General features: G+C 40.7%; 1 protein-coding gene across 3 annotated transcripts; it reads left to right on the top strand.

Moving 5' to 3' along the window:
- Positions 1-2,883: 2,883 nt before the first annotated feature.
- BLOS2 (biogenesis of lysosome organelles complex 1 subunit-like protein) lies at positions 2,884-11,680 on the top strand. Of its 3 annotated transcripts, none has more exons than XM_087381000.1 (4): positions 2,884-3,234; positions 10,051-10,170; positions 10,436-10,710; positions 11,096-11,680. In XM_087381000.1, the coding sequence occupies exons 3-4, from the start codon at positions 10,465-10,467 to the stop codon at positions 11,363-11,365; spliced, it is 516 nt and encodes a 171-aa protein (XP_087237126.1). In that variant the 5' UTR covers positions 2,884-3,234; positions 10,051-10,170; positions 10,436-10,464; the 3' UTR covers positions 11,366-11,680. The 3 variants fall into 3 exon arrangements, with proteins under 3 accessions (XP_087237126.1, XP_087237127.1, XP_087237122.1); XM_087381001.1 differs by having other exon boundaries at positions 10,421-10,710; XM_087380996.1 differs by lacking the exon at positions 10,051-10,170.
- The last annotated feature ends 11,266 nt before the right edge of the window (positions 11,681-22,946 follow it).

Genomic DNA, 22,946 nt, shown 5'->3' with positions numbered 1-22,946 from the left:
TATCATGTAACTTCAATTGTGCACACTCTAGGCCGTCCCTGAGCCACATTGGTCTTGAATCCTTCTCCCTAAGTCGGTCGATAGACACTAGGTCACGATGGAGTGCTCTCTCCTGCTTCTAAAGGGTGCCTCTCCGTCTGAGTGCCTGGCTCTATAGCTCCTAACAACTGCATTGAATCCTGTTAGCCACCCATAATTCCCACTCATCTAGGGGACTGTAGCCCGTGCACGTTCTAGCTCACTAATGTCAAGATCATGGGGATGGGGCAGCAGTGGATAAGGCTCGCTTGTGCATGGGAGCCTGCTCGTGGAAATCGGACTTCAGTGACTTTGTCGGAGGTTTTGAGGGAGAGTAGTTTGTGTCCGTGCGTTGATGAACTAGGGTCCCACTGGCTCAATCCCTACCCTCCATGCTCAATACTCCATGAAGGAGATGTTTACGCCAAAAAGATCGACACATTGATTGAGCACAACCTCTGGTGGTAATGTGAGCACTATAACTTCCAAGCTTGATCCTGGCTTCGCTGGGGAGAAGCCAAGCTGAAAGTACGCAAAGGATCCATAAGCAAGCCATAGATCCAAGTAATTCCACGGTCCCAATCACTAGAACTCTCTCTACCACCCTCTGGGATGGTATCAAGGCTCTCTACCACCATCCGAAGAGGAGGAACCCCATCCTCTGTCACAAACCCCACCTTTGACTCCAAGGGTTACTCTAAAATTGTGCCAAATGCCCATTTGATTGAAGGATGGCCCGTCGTCGACCACCAGAACAACTGCGGCTCCAGCTTCCTGAGCATTCCAAACTTTCAAAGCGATGTAGGAATCTGTTTGAAAGCACCGACCTATGAGAACACGATCGCGGGCAGCAAAAGTTGCAAACGGATAGCTTTGAATCTCGAAACAAGAAACACTACCCCATGAACCACCATAACGAAAATGGGCATGCCGCCTGGATTGGACCTACACATGTTAGATGAACCAAAACCCTTGCATTCGTTGGAATTATCTTTGGGAACGAGCGAGGGTGCCACCGTACTGGGGGACACCAAAATTGCCGATAGTAAATTGTAGGTGCCTTTGAGGGAATCAAGGGAGGTGAGGGAGCCAGAATCCACAAAGTGCGCTTTTGCAGTAAGAAGAGGAGTATTACTAGGTAACATAATTTTGGAAGAGGGAATAGGACTTGTTGAACCAAGCTCTTGGACTAGAGAGAGGCTATTCTTCTAGACAACGAAGCGAGCGATGTTGTTGCATGGAGCAATCTTTTCTCGGGTGACAGCATCGCGTTCTAATATTTACACTCCTTTGTTGTTTTTTGCCATAACGCAGTGCTGCATTCCAACTCCATATTCGCCCAGGTTTAGAACTCATCGGGCTGAACCAAACCCATTCAGTTTGCGCAGCAAGGACGGAAGAAGGGCAACTACTAAAACTGTTATAAATTGTTGTTGTTGAGGCAGACAGCAGGGTTCTGGTTGTGATGAACAAACTCCTACTTAATCAAAATCTGCAAGCTTTGCCCCTTCACCAAAAGCTTAAATTCCATGTCCTGTGTGCGGAATTCATCCTGCTCTTCGCTATTAGACTCTTGACGCGTTGATATGCTTTTCTTCGAAAGCGTAGCCAGGGGTTGAATTCTTTATTTATTTACAATGATAAAAGTAAATCGGCTAAAAGTAACTAGGATGCTTGGCCAGCTCTTGATTTAAACATGTGCTTGAGTCATATTTATTAGATATATGTGGCATGTAAACATGCTGACCTCTATTCCTTTGATTAGAAATTTTGATGTGCATGATAATTGACATGATGAATACAATATCGTTTGATGTCTATTTTCTTACCTTTTGAAGAATCTAAGTATGATGTTTGATTTGGATTTGCAAAACAAAAACAAAAAGGATTAGCAGGTTTGGCATGGAATGCTAAAGTAATATAAATGTGCATGAGAAGAAGGTGCTCACTAGAATGTGTGCACAACAGCAAGGAAGAGAGGGGAAAGGATTAAAAAAAAAGAAAATCCATACATAACGTATGGCGGAGAGTCGGCACAACTCTCTCCGTAAATTTATAATCATAGGGGAACATGCCTTTCCCCCGTTTTGAAAACGATCACCACCAGTGTTAGAGGTGTAGCACATGGGAGAGCACATCCGGTGTTGGATGTGTTGTATGAAAATAGACAATCTTGCAATGTTGTACTTGCATGGAGTGTCAATGGTTGGTAAGTTCGCTCTTGTTGGATTGATAATAGCTGCAAATTAATAAAGATGATTGAATGTTAATGCTTTTGATAGTGGCTGCAAATTAGTAAGGAAGATTGAATGCTAGTGCTTGAAAAGGGAATCAAATTTGCGAATGTGTTATACCAATAGAATTTTAAAAATTAAAACATGATAATGCTTGAAATTTTAAAACATTGCTTGTGTATGGAGGTAGGCTCTCGTTGAGAAGGTAGCAAATCTCTCTAAAGACCCATGAAGGGGGATCGATCCAGCAAATTCACTGTGTGGAATAGAGTTTGCAGGTGGTGTTTAGGCTTTGTGGCATGCTATAGGGAAAGACAACAACTGTCGATCACACGAATGCTAGAAGAACATTTTGCGAGTCATATACTCTTCCCAAGTTAAAATGAAGAATGGACAATGATAACCCATGCTCTCTTTGTCTAAGAACACTAGACTTTCTTAGTCCATGAAGAAGACCAGACTTTCTTAGTCCATTCCATGAAGAAGAGAGACTTTCTTAGTCCATGGAGTAGTCATGGGACATGTGAAACCAAATAGAATATAATTAAATCATTTTGAACGAGTATTTAAGGTTTGAATGAACGAGTATTTAATGCTCGCTATCCCTAGCCTTTGATGATCCAAAGTAGCATCTTTGTTCTTACACAGGAATTGTGAAAACAAAAGTATATTGATAACGTTTCTGTTTGTGCTGCTCCGATCATTCTGAGATGCGACAGGAAACGATTTGCTGCTACTTCACAATTCGTCCGAAGATCTGCGCTCTGCTTTGGACGATGTAGCGCTTGCTGTACTACGATTGAGCCTCAATGACTCTCGAGTCTCAAAAGAAGCTTCTCCTGCATTTTGATGAGCTTCTTGCGCTTCAATCGGAGGTAGACGCACTCCGGAAATTTCACCTTTCATCGTTGCGTAGCTGAGATCAACCTTTTGCAAAGTCGGCATCAGCTCCAAGAAGCAAAACACGGAATCATTTACCAAGGTACCGCTCAGTGACAGCCAAAATCCCTAGTCCTTTTTCCCCTTTAAACCAACTTAAATCAAGCCGATTCAGAGTTCTGCAATTGTCTGCATCCAAGCTCCCTGATGCCACTTACGATATAGTGCGATTCGCCATGTTTAGACCGAGTCAAGTTTTTTGAAAAAGATCGACTTACAAGAGAGAGTGAGAGACCGCAGGGCAGCGAGACGATTTAGTCCTTGCAGAGTGACTCTACAATCCTTCGTTAGTAATCTTACCACAACGCAATTGTTCCAAACTCTTCACCCCTGCTGCAATTGGAGAGTTAACAAGACTCCAAGATCTTATTCTGAAAAAGGATTGACATTCAAACGCAACTGCCTCTGATTGGAACTTGGTAGTTTCATTTCGTTTGGAATAAGAGGCCTGCCTTTCAACTGCATAAGGGTAGAGTTCGAGACGAATCTACAATCAGCGGCATCAAAAACCCGTAAAAATAGAAAATCTCAGAAGTAAGCACTGTTTAGCCACCTGGCATACCCAGTAAAGGTAAGTTCTATCCAAAGACGCCGCATGATTCAGCATTCATCGCGTGCATGCATATGGTTTAGAACGAGCCCAAAACCCCAAGGATAGTTGGCTTACTGAATGTGAATAGTTGGTACCACAGCTGACTGGTTGCAACAACAAGAAAAGATAGATTGCAAGAGAAAGCATAAAGAATGCTCGGGATAGAGAGCAGTTTTATGTCAAAAGGAGTTCTCTCAGAAGGCCAATGGGTTTACTTGAGAATCCCAAAAGATTCTTAGGTGATGAGAACCGGCCAGAATATAAATATTTTGCTGCTTTTGTGGCCCATATTTGCTCCATCAAAAGATCAATGATGTGGCTTACAGGTAGTAGTTACTTGATGGCATTCAAGTACACCAACCTTTCATGTTAGCAGACTGAACGAGAAGTCATAAAGTTAGTTGGAGAATTTGTTAGACCTGAGGTTCTGTCCACTTATGTGCCTTACGCAGGTTAGGTAACCTAGGGTTCATATCCTAACCCTCCGACAATTTGGACATGTAGTATCCTTGGTACATTTAGGGTGGTCTTAGTGTAGAGACAATTAGGAGACCCTATACCTAGAAAAGTGTGCCCTTAGGCCCATTAGGGTCATTCTTGGAGGTTGGGGCCTTTCAAGAGTGCCCAACTAGTTGGAGCCAATTCAAGCCTAAGGTTTCCTGATGAGATATGTGCATAAATGGGGCTGCATGGTATGAGACACCTAGTGTTATTTGGAGAACGGGGTTGCCTTGTCTCCAATTCAACGGTGATCCTAAGCGATCTATGGCTGGATGGCGATGGACTAGTCTACACCAAACGTGTTTGAGCAATGAACTTTTCGATATATAAGGACTAGCGTCTAACCACTCCCAACGCTAAGCTTATCGTGGCAAAAACCCAATGATAGCACGTGACCAAACACCACAGTCAAGGTTATAAAGGAAGAATCTCAACAAAGCTGGTTTCAAATGTTTAGTGAGCAATGTTTTAAGATTGGTCTTCTCGATGGCTAGAGGTTCTTCCAACGTATGAAAAGCTGTAGGGCTTTATACCATCCATTTAAATGTGGTTGAATTCCATTCACCAACACAAGGACTTGGAGCACACTGCTGCTAAAGGAGTTTCAACGGCTGGCTTGCTGGATTGAGGCTAACTCTTCACGCTAAAGCATAAACAAGTGAACCATATTTGCCTAAAGTCTAGCAGAGGTGGCATGAAAGGTATGCTGAGGCTTGTGTGGGGACCTAAACCTTCAGCTCAGGGGCGACTTGATTTGCAGGCAGATGTGTTTTTGTTTGGCAGGGAAGCCAAACTATAACCGTGATTTAAGTAGTGAGAAATTTTTTGTTCTTACTGCACTCAAGGTACATGACCCCTTCATCTTGTTTCGGATCCGAAGACCATGTTTCTGTGTCCATGGAGAAATAAAAGTCAATCAATTGATCACTCTCTTCTCCCACATACCGGTCATTGAAGGACCTATGTTTGTTTGACTTCCCACATCAAACTTCTTGTACGAAGTAATCAAGCACGAGTTAGGGAGACTTATGTAAGGTGTTAAGAATAGATTAAATTGTCTGTTATATGATCTTCGTTTCAAAAGAGAGTTTGTTTGAGTATGCTTGTTAGAAATGTATTTTTGCCTCTTTGTAGAAACGATACAAAAGTGTAAAGGCCATTTAGCTTTTTATGTTGTAAATAAGAGAGAGAGATTCCAGCTTTTTGGAAGATTTTGTTTCTTGACTTGCTTGTTTATTTATTGCTTAGTCACCTGCTTCCTTTCTTCTTTATTTCTTGTTTTCTTTCTCTTTTGTTTATTTGACGTATTTTAGTAAGCACTGGATTTGCCCAAGAGACTCCGTGGGTCTTTAGAAACCCAGTATAGCTGCTTATGCTTGGGCACTGATGACGACATAAGTGTTGCTTTGCTTGCTAAGTATGTCTTCCTTTTGTTTTTCATAAAAGTTTTTGTTTACCTCTTTTTTCTTCTCTTTCATTTTCTCTTTTATTTTCTGTGTAGATTTTTTATCTTTAGAACAACAAAAAATCTAAATTTGTATGATTGGACTTATTCCAGTCTTACAAAGGTATATAAATTGTATTACTGAAGAAATTTGGCATCTTGCTGCCCATAGCGGGCAATCTTTGTTTTGGGCACTTGCGAACACACAAATAATGCGATACAAGAGTCATTGCCAAACGAAGATCCCTACCATGTGCTATAGTCGGGATCTGAGATCAGAAAATTGAGGACTGGTGTACAGCTTGTCAAGTTGTCTATGGTCTACGCTCCGTCTACATAGAGATGCAGAAAAACTAGTGTTGCTCTACTACAAAACTTGTCACAGTCTGACCACACAAATTCCAATCACCTTTAGCTCGCTCTCCATCCTCCTTGGTACTTAGGGTGTTTACAGACTAGAGCCTTCCAACATACATCATCCTTGTGCTTCAATTTAGCTTCAGTTCGCTGCCAAAATGCTGCTACTAATCTCTTCCTTGCTGCTCTTCTTCCTGCTGAAGGGGTGCTGCCAAGAGAATGTACTACTTAGTGGTCCCTGGGCCTCCTTGCTGCCCCGGTCTGTAACCAAAGGTGAGGCACTAGCGAAGTGGTACCCCCCCCCCCCCCCCCCCTCTTTCCGCCCCCCACGGCCGGCCAATGGGCCTTTATATAGAGCAGTTGTCCCGCAGATCTGCCGACCAGATCGCGTGTGGAAGACAACCACAACCATCCTGGGCTTATTTACTAGGGAACAGCATTCCGTCTTCCTGGAATGTGGGAACGCCGTTCCCAGGTGGATGGCAGTGCGGGAACGTCTGGGAACGCCTGGGAACGTTCCCAGAAGTGGGAATGCCTAGGAAATGTTCCCAAATGTTCCAGGAATGCGGCCGGAACGCATTCCATGCTGGATCTCTGGTGTTCCGGGTTTAGGGCTGCACGAGAGCACCGTTTTGGCGCCGACGGGGGGCATTAAGCCCTCTCCAACCACTCTCCACCCCCTTCCACTCAGCCTCTCAGCCCCCTCTCTCAAGCACTCAGCCCACTCAGCTCCCTCTCTAAGCTCTCGGGCCTCAAGGCTTAAAGCTTTAAAGTTTATGCACATTGCCCATTGCACAATGCACATTGCAATTTGCGTTGATGTATATTTCAGGTTTCTACAGATTTTGTGTTTGTGAAAGTCGAAAGCTGAAATGGAAAGCTTAGAGCTGCTACATCTGGTTACTCTTAGCATATTTTGTTATGTTTCCATGTGATTTGATGACGTGGCATTCCCGTTCCCCCGTTCCCTCTTCCCAACACGTTCCCGTTCAGACCCCCCACGTTCCCGAAACGTTCCCATTCCCTGGTAACAATGCCTGTCACAGCCATACTGCCAGCCATATAGTCAGTACTTGCTGCCCACCGCCTGCATGCTGCCCCTGTGCCAGCCCTCTGCTTACTGCATTCCTCTCTCAGTCCATCCCAGGGGTGTCCTCATATTCAGCTCACATGGCTGCTCTTTGACCCCCCTTCTTGGCACATGTCCTCCTCTCCCATGTCCTCCTCATTTGGGATCACAGGTGGGGAGGTGACTGCTAAATCCCAGCACTATCTCTCATCAATCCACCGTGGGATTATACCCAATTGTCGATGCATCTTAGGAACAAGTTGAAGGCATCCTTGATCTTCAGTCCTCGAGCCTGCAGATTCTGCTCCTCTTGGTCTAGCATTCTCTCACCACTTGAGAAAAACTAGGCAAACACTGTACCTGGAACAACTTGCTGAAGTCTGAATGAATGCATAGAGAATGTACATACCCTTGGATCCACTCATTTGGTTGCTTGCCTAGAAAGCAAGGCGGGCACCTCCCGGAGGCACCTGCAGCACTCACGTGGAACATTGCACAACAACCTTCAGTGTTCTCTGGGTCCACTCATTTGACTCTCATCCTAGAAGCCCCTCCAAAGACACTTTCTCAATGTTAGTAGTGTCAGCCTTGTTTTTTGCGCAACTACCTTCACAAAAGTTCTTCGTACCTTTGGGTCAATGGCCATCTCTCTTCACAAAAGTTCTGGGTACCTCTGGCTCAATTGCCAGCTCTCAGTCTCAGACATCAAGATTGTTTTACTTGGATTTGCGTACTTGGAGTTGTCACCAAGAAAAGCTTTTCTTTTCCACATTTGTTACCACTCCTTTTGAGTCTTGCTTGGACTCTTTTGATCCGGTACCTTCTTTTTGCAATCTCTCGCAGAGTGTTCAGATTCATGGTAGTAGAAGCATCTCTTCTTCTTGCCTCCACCACCAAAGGACTTGTCGTCATCTCGTCAGACTTGTCATCTACCTTGCTTTGCGCAATAAAGATCTTGTCCTTGCCACCTTCTCCATCATAGATCTTCGCCCTGGCCTCCTCCTGTACCACCATGTCCCCCAGATCCTCCAAAGTGAGTGGCTTTGTCCTTTCTGAAGTCGTAATGCTGATCACAAATGTTCTGAAGCTTTTTGGTAACATATTCAATACGAGCATTGGCAACTGGACCAGGTTCACCTTGTGAATGATTGCTACCAGTTTATCCCTGACTAGCTTCACTCTCGTGAGGTGGTCATGCATAGCATCTTACTCCTGCATCCTCATCGTGAACAATGGATTCTCGAGGGTAAGGATCCTCATAGAGTTGTTCATCTTGTGCAGGTCCTTCAAGATGTCCCATGCTTGTTTTGCCAACTGGATATGAGGGATCACTGCAACTGCTGTCGTTCTAATAATCATAGACAGTTCCTCAACATTCTTTTCCACCCAATCTTCTACTTATGGTCTACAAGTTTTACTATCTTTCCCGTTGCATCCAATGTGTCCTAGGGTTTCACCTTCTCTCCTATCATCACCTTCCACACGCATTCCTTGCCACCATGTGGTGGTGTAGCTTCACCTTCCAGATTGGGTAATTGTCCTAGTCCAGTTTGGCCCCCTCTCTCAAGTTCGGAAAAGGCATCCGTGAAGACATTGGAATGAAGAACTTGACAAAGATGCAATCGATACAGACTCGGGAATCCCTCCTTGACAAAGGCACACTTATCTGAATCAAGGTCGCCTTTCTTCTCACAAAGGTACCTCTCCTTCAGATGTTGAAGTCAATCTCAAATTCTGTGATCCTGAGTTGAGATCACCTTTCTTTCAAGCCAAAGGTGCTCTCTTTGGGCAACAATGCTAAGAGCTCTGATGCAGAGGGTTTACTTCCTTGACTCCGATACCATATAAAAAAACACAGAGCCACTTGCTGTAGCCAACTCCCCGCAATGGAAGACTTGTCCTGGGGTACACACAATGCAAAAAACATGTCACTCTGTCATAGAGAAATATTTAGTGAACAACTAAAACGTGTAGTATGGACTGCACAAAATAGCAAGCCCTAATACAAAATGGTGTGCTCACTGTACCACCATCTAGCAGCCTATGTGCTGCCTAGATGTGGACTATAGGCACCTCCATGTGCTGCCTTCTACCTCCCTTGAACACTTCTACAATATGTCAGCCTCGTCCTCCTATGGAGCTTCAGTGTGCTGCCAATACAGTCGGGACTCAGTTTAGGGCCCAAGGGGGATATATATAAGGGCAGCCCCTTGGCCCTTCATTTCATCCATCCTTCAGGGCTTCTAGCACTCAGCCAGGGGTAGTTCCTCAGGCCAAGTTCAGGCGCAGGACAGGAGCAGCAGACCAGCAGCCTCTCCACGCCTCTTCACGGGTTCCATCAGTCCGGTTCAGTCTGGTTACAGCAGCAGATAGGAACAGCCTCATAGCAGGCCTCAGTTGCAGCTCTACAGTGAGGGATCTCCCTCTATTCAGTATTCTTTCCTTTCCTTTTGCTGTGAGGTTTATTCCATGCATACAGTCCTATTCTTTTAGATGTATTTAGTCCTATTGGGTAGACAGATATTCAGTTATTATTTCCCTCCTCCCAAGCCCCTTTATATTCCTCCCTCAGATTCTCACACTCACTCCACAGTTCCACTTGTGTTTGAGTGCATCATTCTTTCAGTTCAGCTATTAGTGAGTAAAGAGAGAGTGAGTAGGCTTTCTCCCTATTGTTTGACGTCCACATTGAAATATGAGTATACTCTCCAAACTTATGCTGTAGATCATGGTCGGTAAAGTCCTGCTAAAGAGGAAATCTTGACACAATGTCAGTAATGTTTGCACAAAATAACATTATCGTAGCAACGGAAATATGGAAATACCAAACATCCAGGAAAATATTGAATATGTATTGGTATAACCGGATTTTACATTTCCTCTGCCACTGAAGCAGTTGTCCTCACCGACTACTTGGAGATACTCAATCAACAAGCTTCCTTGTACAAAGTAATAAGAGGAGGATCCTCACTGAGCGGGGGGGCACTTTTTAAACTTAAGCAGATACTTCTGAATAGTATGCCTTTTTTCCTTGAACATCTTTACGCCATACGATCAACTCAAGTGCAAGAATTTCAGAATCATTTAAATGTTAGAATAATAGGAGGAGGTTGCGTGCTGTAGCCAACACTCCTGTAGCGTATTACTAGTAGACGAGCATATAACTTCCTTTTTGAAGGATATGCTTCCCAGAATCATTTATCATTATCTGTAATCCCTTTTGAAAATAGCACCTGGAATGACAGAGTGGGTCTGATTGTTGACAGCCTTTATTCTTGCAGCTTTGTAACAACATTCTTATACTTACAAAATGGTGGAGACACCACAAGAGAGCCATTTGGAACCCTCTACAATAATTACCTTGCAAGAGCATCAAGAAGCATCTGCAAATAGTCAGGCATCGGTGCAAGAGCGAGAGCAAGAGCAAGAGCAAGAACGAGAGCGAGAGCGAGAGCAAGTGCAAGAACAAGAACAGCACAAGCAGCAGGACCCTCTTGCTACAGCTCTTCGTTCCCTTTTTGTGAATGTTACTACTCTTGTTCAGTCCCAGCTTCAGGTTGGTTACTAACAATGTAGCTAAAATGCTAGGCTTTTTATTCTTGATTGCTTGTTTTCATAGGATTTTCCTGTTGTTTTCTCATCACATTGTACGAATTCAGAGCAAGTTTGAGATTTAGATAGGCAGATTGCCATCTTCTTATGTTTATCATTTATGTGGTGGTTTATCACACAAATGTTATATCCCACATGATGCAAGCATAGGATGTCAATCTAGCAGACCAAGCCAGCATTTCATCCAATTGATACTTACTCCTTCCTGTCAAGCTTTTTCTTTGCACCAGTAAAAAAAAGTTACTTTTTTTATCATGCATTAGCATGCTATGTGTTTCCATCAGATTGGTGTTGTTTCCTGATCAGATTATTTTGTTACATGTGCATAGGGTAACAATGCAGTGTTGGAACTTCTTGAGAAAATGAATCTGCGGACAGCAGATGAGTATAATGAATTTGGAGATTTTGCAGCAGGTCTGCGTGTATTTGTGGAGCGACTGAAGTTGAAGAATGATAGCGTTCAACAGTATGCTGAACAGATCGATGAGATTGAGCAAGAACTCGGTGACCTTGAGGCTGTAGTTTCAACGTTGAATACTCACACTGTTGCTTTGGAAGCCAAGCTAAGGGCAGCTTATAACGAGCAGCAAATGAACTGAATGCCTCCAATGTCTTGATGACTAGTAGCTCATGGAAATGGTGTTATTTTCTGTTTTTAAGCTCTTCAGCCATTTGTTCTTTTCTCTTTGAGCAAAAGAGTGATGTATATATTATAGAAAGGATATTACAAGATGTCTTCTACCTTTCTGTCAGCAAGTACTTGAAGCATAGATACATATATAACTGGGAAAAGACCATTGCTCTCCAAAAGGCTTCCCAATACATTCGTATTGGTAGTCCGGGAGGTAACCTCCCAAAAAAACAGAAACCTCCTAGAGTTTGTCCAACAAGCTTTGTGCAAGATGAGCACATAAGGACTGTCATTTTCTTTGACATGCTATATGTCTTGAAATCTGCTAATGCCTCGAGAATGTGGAGTTTGATCTAGGCCATTTCACATTGAGAGTTCTAATCAACCCAATGGCATCGTCTTTGGGTGTGGGTATAGGGAGAAACGGGTTCCTGCCTGCTCACCTGAATTCTTTACTGAAAATGAGCTGGGATCATCCCCTTCATATATCACTCCTTATCCACAGACTCAACCTTTGACAGACAAGCTCCTTGTCTCCATTATTAATCCCAAAATTCCGTGTAATGTTTGATCATTTTTCACACTTAAGCGCAGCTTTATGCCATAGATGACCCCATACCTGCAACCCATTTTTGAAAAAAAACCAAGCCTGAGGAACACTCTCATTACTAAGCTGACCAATTTTGAAGATAGCTGAAAACCATATAGAGTCTATGACCATGCTCATATCAGAACAATTGAGCCCATAAGGAGCTTCCTTTGGTGGTGCAAGGTACAGGTTTTGATATAGCTGCTAGCATAGGGAGGTTCTTCCACCTGTCTTCCCTAACTGGTCTGACCCATTGAAAGTTTCTGAATAGGAGCTCAATCGACATCTCTTCAAGATTCAGAATGGCTTTGACAACCCATGTTGCCTAAAGTTTGCGAGAAGCAAGTTGAAAGTTAATAACTTCCAACCCCCTCTTTTTTTTAAATAGTGCAAAATGCCCACCTGACCGGTCTCTTAGAGCTCGTTTCTCCCCATAAAAAAGATCTACATATCATGATAAACTGGTTGGGACCTTTTTGAGAGGTCAGAATTGACTTGTGGGAAGTCTATGAATAACGCCAAGTATACTTAGCAAGACATTTTCCTCATAAAGGTGGATTTTGATTAAGCTTATGGCAGATTGGACTATAAGTTTTTGAGACAAAATCTTCAAGAAATGAGCCTTGGTGATACATTCCCACGAAAAGAGGGCTTGGGCTTCAAAGTGTTTACCTCCTAACCTAGTGGACTCATTATCAGTGGTCCATAATACCTAGGAGACACCTTGGACATTTACTTATCATTAAGGATTCTGAAGATTCGGGTATCCCAAGTCTCATTAGTTCAAACTCCAACCTTCTACAGTGTGGGTTTGAATAACTTCTTGCTCTATGTTGAGCCTATCTTTAGCTAATTTAAGATTTTCTCAAGAAAGTCTTTGGCTGCTTGAATCTTCTCTTTTTAAGACCCACTGCAATTGGCGCTCTAGGTTGAAATCCATATATCATCATGAATGGACTAAAACCTAGAGTTAAATGCTTGGCACTGTGATATGTAAATTCTAACGTGGGCAATACTATTTCCAATTAGTTCGCCATTTACTTGCATATGCTCGAAGCATATCCTCAGTGACCTGATTGACCCTTTCAGTTTGACCATCACTCTATGGATGATCTGCAGTACTCGTATTCAAAGAAGTTTCTAACCTCATTAACATAGTCCTTCCAAAGTGGTCGTTAAATTTGCTATTCTGGTTAGTAACAATATCGGTTGGTAGTCCATATAATCTATAGATATGCTCCACAAATAGCCTAGCTAATTCTGGGGTTTTAACCTCTTCATTGGTTGGAATAAAGTGAGCCATCTTGGTCAATTGATCCACAATTACTCACAGTGAGTCGTATATTCTTTGTGTCCTAGGTAATCTAACAATAAAATCATCGAGATAGTTTTCCATTTGCCACATGGTATCTCCAATGGATGTAGGAGACCTCCTATCTTAAGGTGTTTAGTCTTATTGACTTGGCATTTTTTGCACTTCAATACATAGTCTTGGACATCTTTATCTTTTCAGGCCAAAAGAATTGTCTTTTAGAAGCGCATGTCTTTTGAATTCTTGGGTATCTAGTACTCGGATTTATCACGATACGTAAAAAGAATTCGGCACCCAATCTCATTATAACACGGAACGCATACTCTACCCTTGTAGAGTAGGTAGCTATATTCAATATTATATTTTTTTCGCTTGATTCCTTTACTGCCAACTTGTGTCGTGTTACCTTTTTCATTTGGCTCCTCAATGAAAGCTCCTTGACTCATTGGATCCCTTCTTTTACTTGCTTTTCATATTTCAGAATAGTGAAGATAAAACTCATATTTTTCTTTCAAGGACTCCAGCAAATCATTTTAAAATTAGGTAAAACTCAATTCATTAACCATTGCATTCGGCTTAGGGAATTTACTATCACATTAATTTTTCCCTTTCGATGTATCAATTGGATATCAAACTACTTTTCTTTCTTTAAGCTCTGGTTGATTGCAAATCCACTTAATGCTTTCTTGATAAAGAATGATTCAAATTTGGCACAATACAAATAGTGTCTTCCTTTCTTCAAAGTATGAACTATAGCATACAGTTCCTTCTCAAATGCCAAGTAATTTCGTTAGGCATGGTCTAACTTTTTTCTTCAAAAGACACTGGTCGATCCCTTTTGTAAAAGTATTGCTTCCATAGCAAAATCATTGCCGTTTGTTTCAACCACAATCAGTCGATTGAAATCCACTACCTTTAAGATAGGAGTTGATGCTATAGTCACTTTCAACTTCTCAAAACTCTTCTCTTAAGATTCATCCCGTATGAAGGTGCTTCCTATCTCCTTATTAAGCTGATTCATCATTGGAATAACAATCTTAGCATAATCTTGGATGAATCTCCTATAACATCCAAACACACCCAAGAGTACATGTAATTCTTGTAGGTTTGTAGGATGAAGTCGTTCCAACATGGCTCTTACCTTTTCAGGATTCATACGAGTCCCATCTTGGGATATGATATGTCCCAAAAGTACTTCACTTCTTTTGCAAAGAATTTAGAGTTGGACTTTTTAGCAAAAAGAGAGTTACCTCTGATAACAATTGGAACACTTTTCTTAAATGTTCCATGTGCTTTTTCCTCTTTTTACTACACATAAAGGATATCATCGAATGATAATACAACAAATTATTCTAAAGCTTGCCTTAAGAGATTGTTCATAAGTGTCATAAAAGTTATTGGAGCATTTGTTAAACCAAATGGAATTACTCTAAATCAATAATTCTCGTACCTAGTACGAAATGATGTCTTAGGGACATCCTCTTTTTTAATTCACACTTGGTGATATCGTGATCTTAAGTCAATTTTAGTGTAATATTTTGCCTCTTACAATGAATAAAAGGGCTCATCAATGCGAGACATAGGATACTTATTTTCTATTGTGATTTCATTCAAAGCTCAGTAATCTATGTACTATCGCATATTACCATTTTTTTCCCTATCCTTTCTAATTTCTCAATGGGGAAGAAAAAGAAAGGAACAAGGATGCCATAAAAGCGTTCTTGAAAAAGTGGCACAATGTTGAAGATGTTGTCAATTAAAAGGACGAACATGGCTCCAATTGTTAGATGCAAAGTAGAAGCAATGCATGATCATCTTGATATGAAATAAGAACATCTGTAGAAAGTGCATGGGATGCAAGAAGTTGGACGAGTATATCATACACATGCTACATACAATGCAGGTCAGTGGTTGCCTAAACCAACCTAGTGGTTGTTTGTGATTGGATCAGATGTATCATGAGGGATTTAAAATACACCTATAAGGTTGAGGTGACAAGGAATTTTTCCAAAACCTTTTGAGGAGACCATCAAGTATGCCCAAACATATGATGATACTACAGGGAAATCTAGAATTGGAACTTTAAAACAAACTAATTTTGTTTCTAGTTTCAATAAATTTCTCAATCTTAAAGGGAAGACACACTTTAAGAAGGTTGTTTCTCAATAGTCCCCCAAGAAACCAAACACAAAGTTATCCTCCTTTGAAAAAAGAGGATTATGAAAAGGCCAAGTAGGAAAATCTTTGCTTTAAGTATTTGGGTAAAAATAATGCTGCTTAGAATTGCCCAAGAAACAAACAGGTGGAGCTAAAGCCCCAAATAACCTCCACATAAACGAGTACATGCGGTGCAATTTTTCCACTTAAAGGCACTAAAAAGTACCTTGGGGTAGAGGTTTATTATGAGGATAGTATCCACATGTGTTGCCTATCATTGACAATGTGGCAACCCACTTTTGATCCTCATGATTTAATGAGGATGCATGGAAAAATTAAGGGACAAAAAGTAAGAATTATGGTTGATAATAGTGCTATATACAATTTCTTAAACCATTCATTAGCTAAGAAATTGAAGCTGCCTGAGAGTCCAAGTGCCCATAAATTTGTAGTCTCTTTGCAAGGGGCAGTGTTAAAAAGGTTTTGGACAACATGATTCATGGTGTAGAGGTGGACATTTAAGGCTATCAAGACGTCTTCTATTTTCAAATTATGCATCTCGATAGGATAGATGTTGTTCTTGGTCGAGAATGGTCGTATAGTCTTCGTAGAGGGGTTATTTAATAACTAAAGTTTTTAAAAAGACGGTATGATCTTTTGGATTCAAGGAGAACATGATGTACCCAACTCTCCCATTATTTGTTCGATGAAATTGGAACGACTTCTACACCAAGAAGAATGCGAGATATATCTTTGTGAGCTTACTTTTATTGGTGATTTTATTTCTTCTATATTTGAAAAGAGTAAACTTTCTCTTGATATTGTTAAAAAGTATAAATCTTCTTTCATTGATTTAATGGTCGAATTTGAAGATGTTTTTCCATCAAATTTGCATGACAGTTTGCCCCTTGAGAGAGAAGTAGATCATAAGATAGACATAATTCCCGGATCTACCCCTATTTGTAAACTATCATATAGACTTAGTCAAATGAAAGAACATGAGGTCAAGAGACAATTAGCTAAATATCTTAGGAAGGGGAGAATTCAACTAAGTAGCTCACCTTGGTTTTCACCAGTTTTATTCCTCACTCTTTCCTCACTTTCCATAATCATTTTCTCTCTCTCTAAACTCCTCATTACAAAAATGAGAATTTTCCAGATAGTATAAAGCAAAAAGCTTTATGATAGAGAGAAAAAATGTGATGCCCACTTTCGTGTTATTTGTTAGAGGTCTTGGTATTTGAATCCAAACTACTCAACTCGCTCGTTTGCTTCATGATCTTGCCTTTTGATTCCGCTCTCACACCAAATTGTCAAATTTAATCAGTCCTTTGATTTGAAATCCTCGAGACTAAAAAGGTTGGGGAACCTTGGGGATACCTTGGATAGGAAGAGGTAACCTTGGTAAAGAGAGAGGTGTTAAAGAAATTGTGATGTGGCTTTTTGGAAGGCAAAGTTAAGACTTTGAATGACGTGGATTTCTTGCCTCCTTAAGGTCCAAAGACCTTTGATGGCGTAGCTTCTGGTTTTTTCTTTTATTATGTATGCAAGTCGATGTTGCATGTTTCTTTTCACCTATTTCCATGTATTTTGTCTCTTCCTTATTATTGTTTTTATTGAAGCACAGATCAGTGAACATCAACCCATGCTTGCATGACGAGCCTTCCTTGCTATGAAATCTTTAAAGGTTGCAATTGGTTTGACGGATCAAACCGAGAGATTAAAAAGTGTATGACAATCTGATTGAGATCCTATATAGCCCTAGCAATCAAAAGTTTATTAAGAACCCACCCAAAGAAAACACCGCACATCCATCTAGTCCTTTATTGCTACTCTTGGAAGCTTTAATGATACATCAATTAAAAAGAGGGAATTATTCAAAAGACTATGGCTTTGAAGAATAATGAGCTTTGTAATCAATGGGTAGTAGGTGCGACTTATAGCCTAGCATTTCTCTAGCTTTGTAGCCATTGCTTCATCCTTCAATCCCTCGCCTACCAAGTTCTGCAAAATTTTATTCAAATCCTCTTTCCTATGGGATTTGAAGTGGCTATAAGAGGGATGCGCTATGTAGCTTAACACTCTCTCAATCTCCTAGAAACGTATCTATAGTGAGCAAATCGGCGACTAATCTCCAAGGACTCATACAATACATAGGAAAGTGATGCACACTAGAGTCTAATAAGCTCTATGGTAGCGGTATAACAATGGTCTGCTAACATGGTTATGCCAATATTCAAGTTTGGGGTCTCCTTTCCATTGCGTCAAACCCAATACCCTCATCTTTCCCTTTGTGAATTATGGATATGCTCAACCACCTGCCACACAAACTAGCTCCCACAAAAGGTATCCTCTAAGACTCAACATGTAGCTTCTATACCATTGATACATTCCCATAAAATTAGGGCTTTAAAGTGTTCAACTCCCAGCCAAGCAGCTTCCAGTTCCCCACTCTATATGTATCTTCATTATCTTTCCCCTCGTATTCACATGAGGAGTGTGTGGCTCTCTCTAGAGTCCTCCCTTGAACATAGTGCTTGCCACAAGGAGCCTATTTGTGTGCCATGGGTCTATAATGGACCTTAGTACATCTATGCTTTAGGAACTCCATTTTATTACATAGGTCTAATATTGTTCCTATACTGCAACCCTCTAAGCTCCCTTTTATGCAAGCACTATTGAGCCCTTTGGTTTCTTGCCTCACCATAATGCAGCCTCACGATTTCATGATTATGGCTGACGTAACACTTGGTCCCAACTTTGTCAATTTGATTAAGATACTTCTAACCAATATTAGTGCCAAATTATGAACTAATGGGGCCATATTAACTCCCTTTCTAGTCATGAGATCCATTAGGTGAGGTTGCCCCTTTGCCTCCATCTTCTTTGTAATTGCTACTCATTAACTAGGATGGTTTATGGAACCCTAGGTTGAGGTAGGTGTACTAAGGGGAATTAAACTTTAAATGGTAAAAATTTGGTCTATTAGAAGTTTTCTCTGATGGAACACATCAAACACCTAGAAATACTCCTCATCATGTAGTTGTAGTGATACTCTGGCTTGATCCAGCTTGCCATTTTAGATTGAAGTCTAAGGCCTAAGGACTTTGCAAAGATCTTTTAAGTTTGAGCATAATCAAAGGCCTTGAAAATTTTAGTTCTTGTTTCTCCCTTTGTGTATAAGTTCGATAATACTTCCATTCAGGTGGGAAAGAAGGGAACGTTTATGTAATCTTTCTTTTCACACTCTAGGCCATGACACTGACTATACTTTCCAATTCATTTAGAGTAGTGGGATTTTCTAGATGCAATTTGTCGAGTCTTTATAAATTTTTGGTTTAGTGGCATTGTGTCTAGCCAGAAGAACCTCCTTTTAGGGGTCAACTAAGATAGCTAAGAGGTTTTCAAAATGTGGTGTAATGAACTTGATATTCTCTCTGATTAGAAGAGACCATAGAGCCATCCAGCTTTGTAAGCTAGGGGATCTCCTCTTGAGAGGAGTTCTTTGATTAACTTTTAAGGTCTACTTGGTCGGCCCATCAAATTTTCCAACCCACCAGTATCACAAATAAATCTTGAATTTAGTTTAGTTTAATCTATTTCATATCATTGAGATATATTTTGGCTTGTAACAATTAAGTCTGGGCAGCTTCAACTCTAGTGCTACACTCACTCTAAATGAAAACTTAGGTTTTCAAAGCATCTCTCCTTTTCACTTCATTTTAGATCCATCTCTTCTTATCCTCTTGAGGAGAATTTGAGTTCCCAAAAACAACCTTTGATTAACTTCTAAAAGTAGGCCTTACCTCTAAAAAGGCTAAACTCCAAACATTCCTAATTTCAATTTGTACATTTCTGAGGAAGAGGGAGGAGAAAGCATTTGCTTTAAATTTAATAGCTTGATTATCCAAAGCCTTGACATGTAAAATTTGTGAAGCCTCGCTTCTTTGTCTATTGGATCAAGTGAAAACCCTTGCTATTCCTACATCAATGAGCTAGCAATTCTCCTTTAAATCTTCCCATGTTTCTAACTTTTCCCCTTTGATAACATTCCATCCATCCTCAAATGATTCTAACATGTTGAAATCACTAGAGAAAACCACATCGTGAAACAAGTATTCCAGGAATCCAAGACTCTCTTTCTTTGAACTATTAGTTAGAGCATAAATAGATAACAAGCTAAAAACAAATCTTTTCATCCTCACTTGTAGAGATATCCATCTACCCTTTGGTTTTGAGATAGAATTGTTAAGGAATAATGGAAGAAGATTCCTATAAAAACTCCTCCGAGTCTACATTCCTCATGATTAGAAATAGATCATGTTCTTGCATTGTTAGTTTTTTTTTTTTTTTGGGGAAAAAAGTGTTTATATTATTTATTGATCAAAAGATATACAATCGTGTCCAAAATTAGTCTTAAAAGTAGTAAGACTTTTTCAGAGTCTAGACAACAAGGTAAGTAACAGTTCTGAGTCTAACTCAGACTTGTAGTAGATGGTTCCTTTGAGCTGACATTCTTCATTAAAAGATGAGCTACTCCTGCTCATGATCACGTATCTTCGAGAAGAGCCGATCAAGATCGCTGACATAGATCCGGGCATGCTACCCAATCAACAAAAAGATGGTCTGCATTAGTAACATTCAGGTTGAACTAATAGTCATTTCTAGAAATCCAAAGAAACCACAAGGCGTATGCATGAACAAATGCCCAATGAGAGTGTTTAACTTTTGCTGCATCCCTAAACAGTATGGCTTTCCAATTCATTGGCTCTCCTAGCTACATGTGAACCATTTTCTAGGCTTTCCTAGTAGACAAACACGATACGAAGAGATAAAAGACATCTTCTTAGGTCCTAGGACATCGTCTACATTCGCCATCCCTTTTTCTAATCCTCAACCCCCTTAAGTTGGTCCACACCACTTTATGCAAGATAAGCCAGAGCAACGTAGACATCTTCTCGGGGATAGATTTTGACCAAGTGTAAAAAAATCTCTGCTCACAAATGAGGATTTCAGCTATCAAGTTGACCAAGCAGATCAAGATCATTGGTACATCGATAGTGGTGCATCATCTCACATGACAAATCATCAGGAACGGTTTACAGAGATGAAACCATTAGAATCCAGTTCAAGGGATAGGTGTTATCCCTATGAACAATTTCACTGGTATGAAAGGATTGGTGAAAGATGTGCTCTATGTTTTGAAGCTCAGTAAGAACCTCTTGTCAGTAGGTCAAATGATGGAACACAACTAATGAGTCATCTTTGACGAAGATGAATGCACTATCAGAGATAAATCCAAAAGATGTCAGCTAGTAGCAAAAGGTTTCAAGGGAGGACGCGTATACAGAATGCTAGCTACAATACCAGATCAGCATGCCATGTTTGCTCAACCGCAACAGATGCCACTATCTACAAAATGGCACAAGAGATATGGTCATGTCAACTTCAAGTACTAGTTAGATCTCAGGAATCAGAATATGGCAATTGGGATTCCTAAGCTATAGCTTCTTGGAAATGTTTGTGAAGCATGTTTCAACAAACAAAAGCGAACCAACTTTGGTAGAAGTACCTCTCGTGCACGAGGTATTCTTGATTTGATACACACAGATGTATGGGGTTATGCCCAGACCCACAGCATCAATGGTTCACTTACTACTTGACTTTCATCGACGACTATAGCAAATATTGTTGGGTCTACTTTCTGAAAGAGAAATTTGAAGTGTTTTCTAGATTTCAAGAATTCAAAGCCATGGTAGGAAACTAGACAGGTAGAAAGATCAAAGTCATGAGATCAAATAGAGGAGGTGAATACATGTCTTCAGCATTCATGAACTTTTGTAGAAGTCACGGCATTCGAAGACAATTCACATGTGCAGATACTCCTTAGCAGAATGCAAGAGCTAAAAGGAAGAATGGTACTTTAGCAGACAGTTCTAGAGCAATGCTTAGTGAGAAGCATCTTTCAAATCAGTATTGGGCAGAAGCAATAGCTATTGCAAACTATTTGCTTAATCGGCTTCCTACCGAACCGATATAGGGTATGACTCCTTATGAAGCATTTACTGGACATAAGCCACACATTGGGCATCTTCGCATATTTGGTTGCATAACATATGCCCACATACATGATGATCATCATAGGAATTGGATATGAAGTCACGCAAATGCATCATGGTTGGCTACAGTGAAGAAAGCAAAGCATACAAGTTGTATGATCCCATCAACCGTAAAGTCATTATCTCCAGAGATGTAATCTTTGATGAGGAATTAGAATGGAAAACCTCAAATACACAGGAGATGGAAGCATTGACTTCATAGTCATCTACAGAAAGGTTGATGAAGAAGAGCAAGAATTGCCAGCAACACCCAAGTAGAGCCACAGTAGCTCAGACATTCTACTAGGGAAAGCAGACCACCAGCCAAATTGGCATATGCTCAGAAAGGCAAAGAAATTCAGGTTGAAACTACCAAAAACTGCTATGAATGAAGAAATGGATCCTTTTTATAAGAATAATACTTGGGAATTATGCGACCTTCCACCAGGAAAAAAGGCCATAGCAAACAAATGGGTATACAAAGTGAAGTACAATCCAAATGAAAGTATTCAAAGATATAAAGCCAGACTAGTTGCAGAAGGATTTGCACAGCAATATAGTTAGGATTATGATGAGACTTATGCTCCAGTAGCTAAGATGGATTCCATACGGTTCTTGATATCACTTCCAACACTCAGCAGATGGAATGTGTATCAGCTCGATGTCAAGAATGCATTTCTCAATTGTTATCTAGACGAGGAAGTCTACATGCAACAACCTATATTGAACTAGGAAAGGAGAACAAGGTTTGCCATCTCAAGAAAAGTCTCTACGGCTTAAAGCAACCACCGAGAAGTTGGTACAGCAGAATCAACAAGTATTTTGCTAATCTGGGTTACATGAAGCCCGATGCAGATCATACTCTCTACTACAAAGTTCAAGGGGAAGACATTACTATTGCACTTTTATACGTAGATGATCTGATTGTGACAAGAAACAAGGATAGCTTCACCAGAAAATCAAAACAAGACTTATCTGCAGAGTTCGACATGAAAGATCTTGGATTTATGCACTATTGTCTTGGAATTGAATTCTGGAGAGATTTAGATAGCAGATTTATGAGTCAGCCCAAATATGTTGATAGTCTCCTGGAGAAGTTTCATATGGCAGATTGCAAGATTACAGCCACTCCCATGGAAAAGAGTTTGAAACTTACTAAAGATTAAGAAAAGCCTACAGTCAATGACAGGCACTACAAGCAGCTCTATATCTGACTATCACACGACAGATATTTATTATGCAGTAAGCTCACTAGCACAACTTATGGCAAATCCAAAACAGTCTCATTGGACTATAGCCAAAAGAGTCTTGAGATACATCAGAGGTACAAGACAGTTTGGGATAGAATACAGAGGAAGTCATCCACGGTTGCATGGGATACTGTGACAATGAC

Source organism: Dipteris shenzhenensis, chromosome 1 (assembly GCF_047967505.1).
Source record: "Dipteris shenzhenensis isolate YYH24624 ecotype China chromosome 1, Dip_SZ_1.0, whole genome shotgun sequence".
In the NCBI taxonomy this organism is placed as follows: Eukaryota; Viridiplantae; Streptophyta; class Polypodiopsida; order Gleicheniales; family Dipteridaceae; genus Dipteris; species Dipteris shenzhenensis.
Note: the sequence above shows the minus strand (reverse complement) of the source record. Positions and strands in the feature narration are given on the sequence as shown.

What these genes read in the sequence shown, in the direction of transcription:
- BLOS2 (XM_087380996.1), top strand. Translation starts at nt 10,465, where the DNA reads ATGGTGGAGACACCACAAGAGAGCCATTTGGAACCCTCTACAATAATT. An exon ending in TTGTTCAGTCCCAGCTTCAG is followed by an intron (nt 10,711 to 11,095) that starts GTTGGTTACTAA and finishes ACATGTGCATAG; the next exon opens with GGTAACAATGCAGTGTTGGA.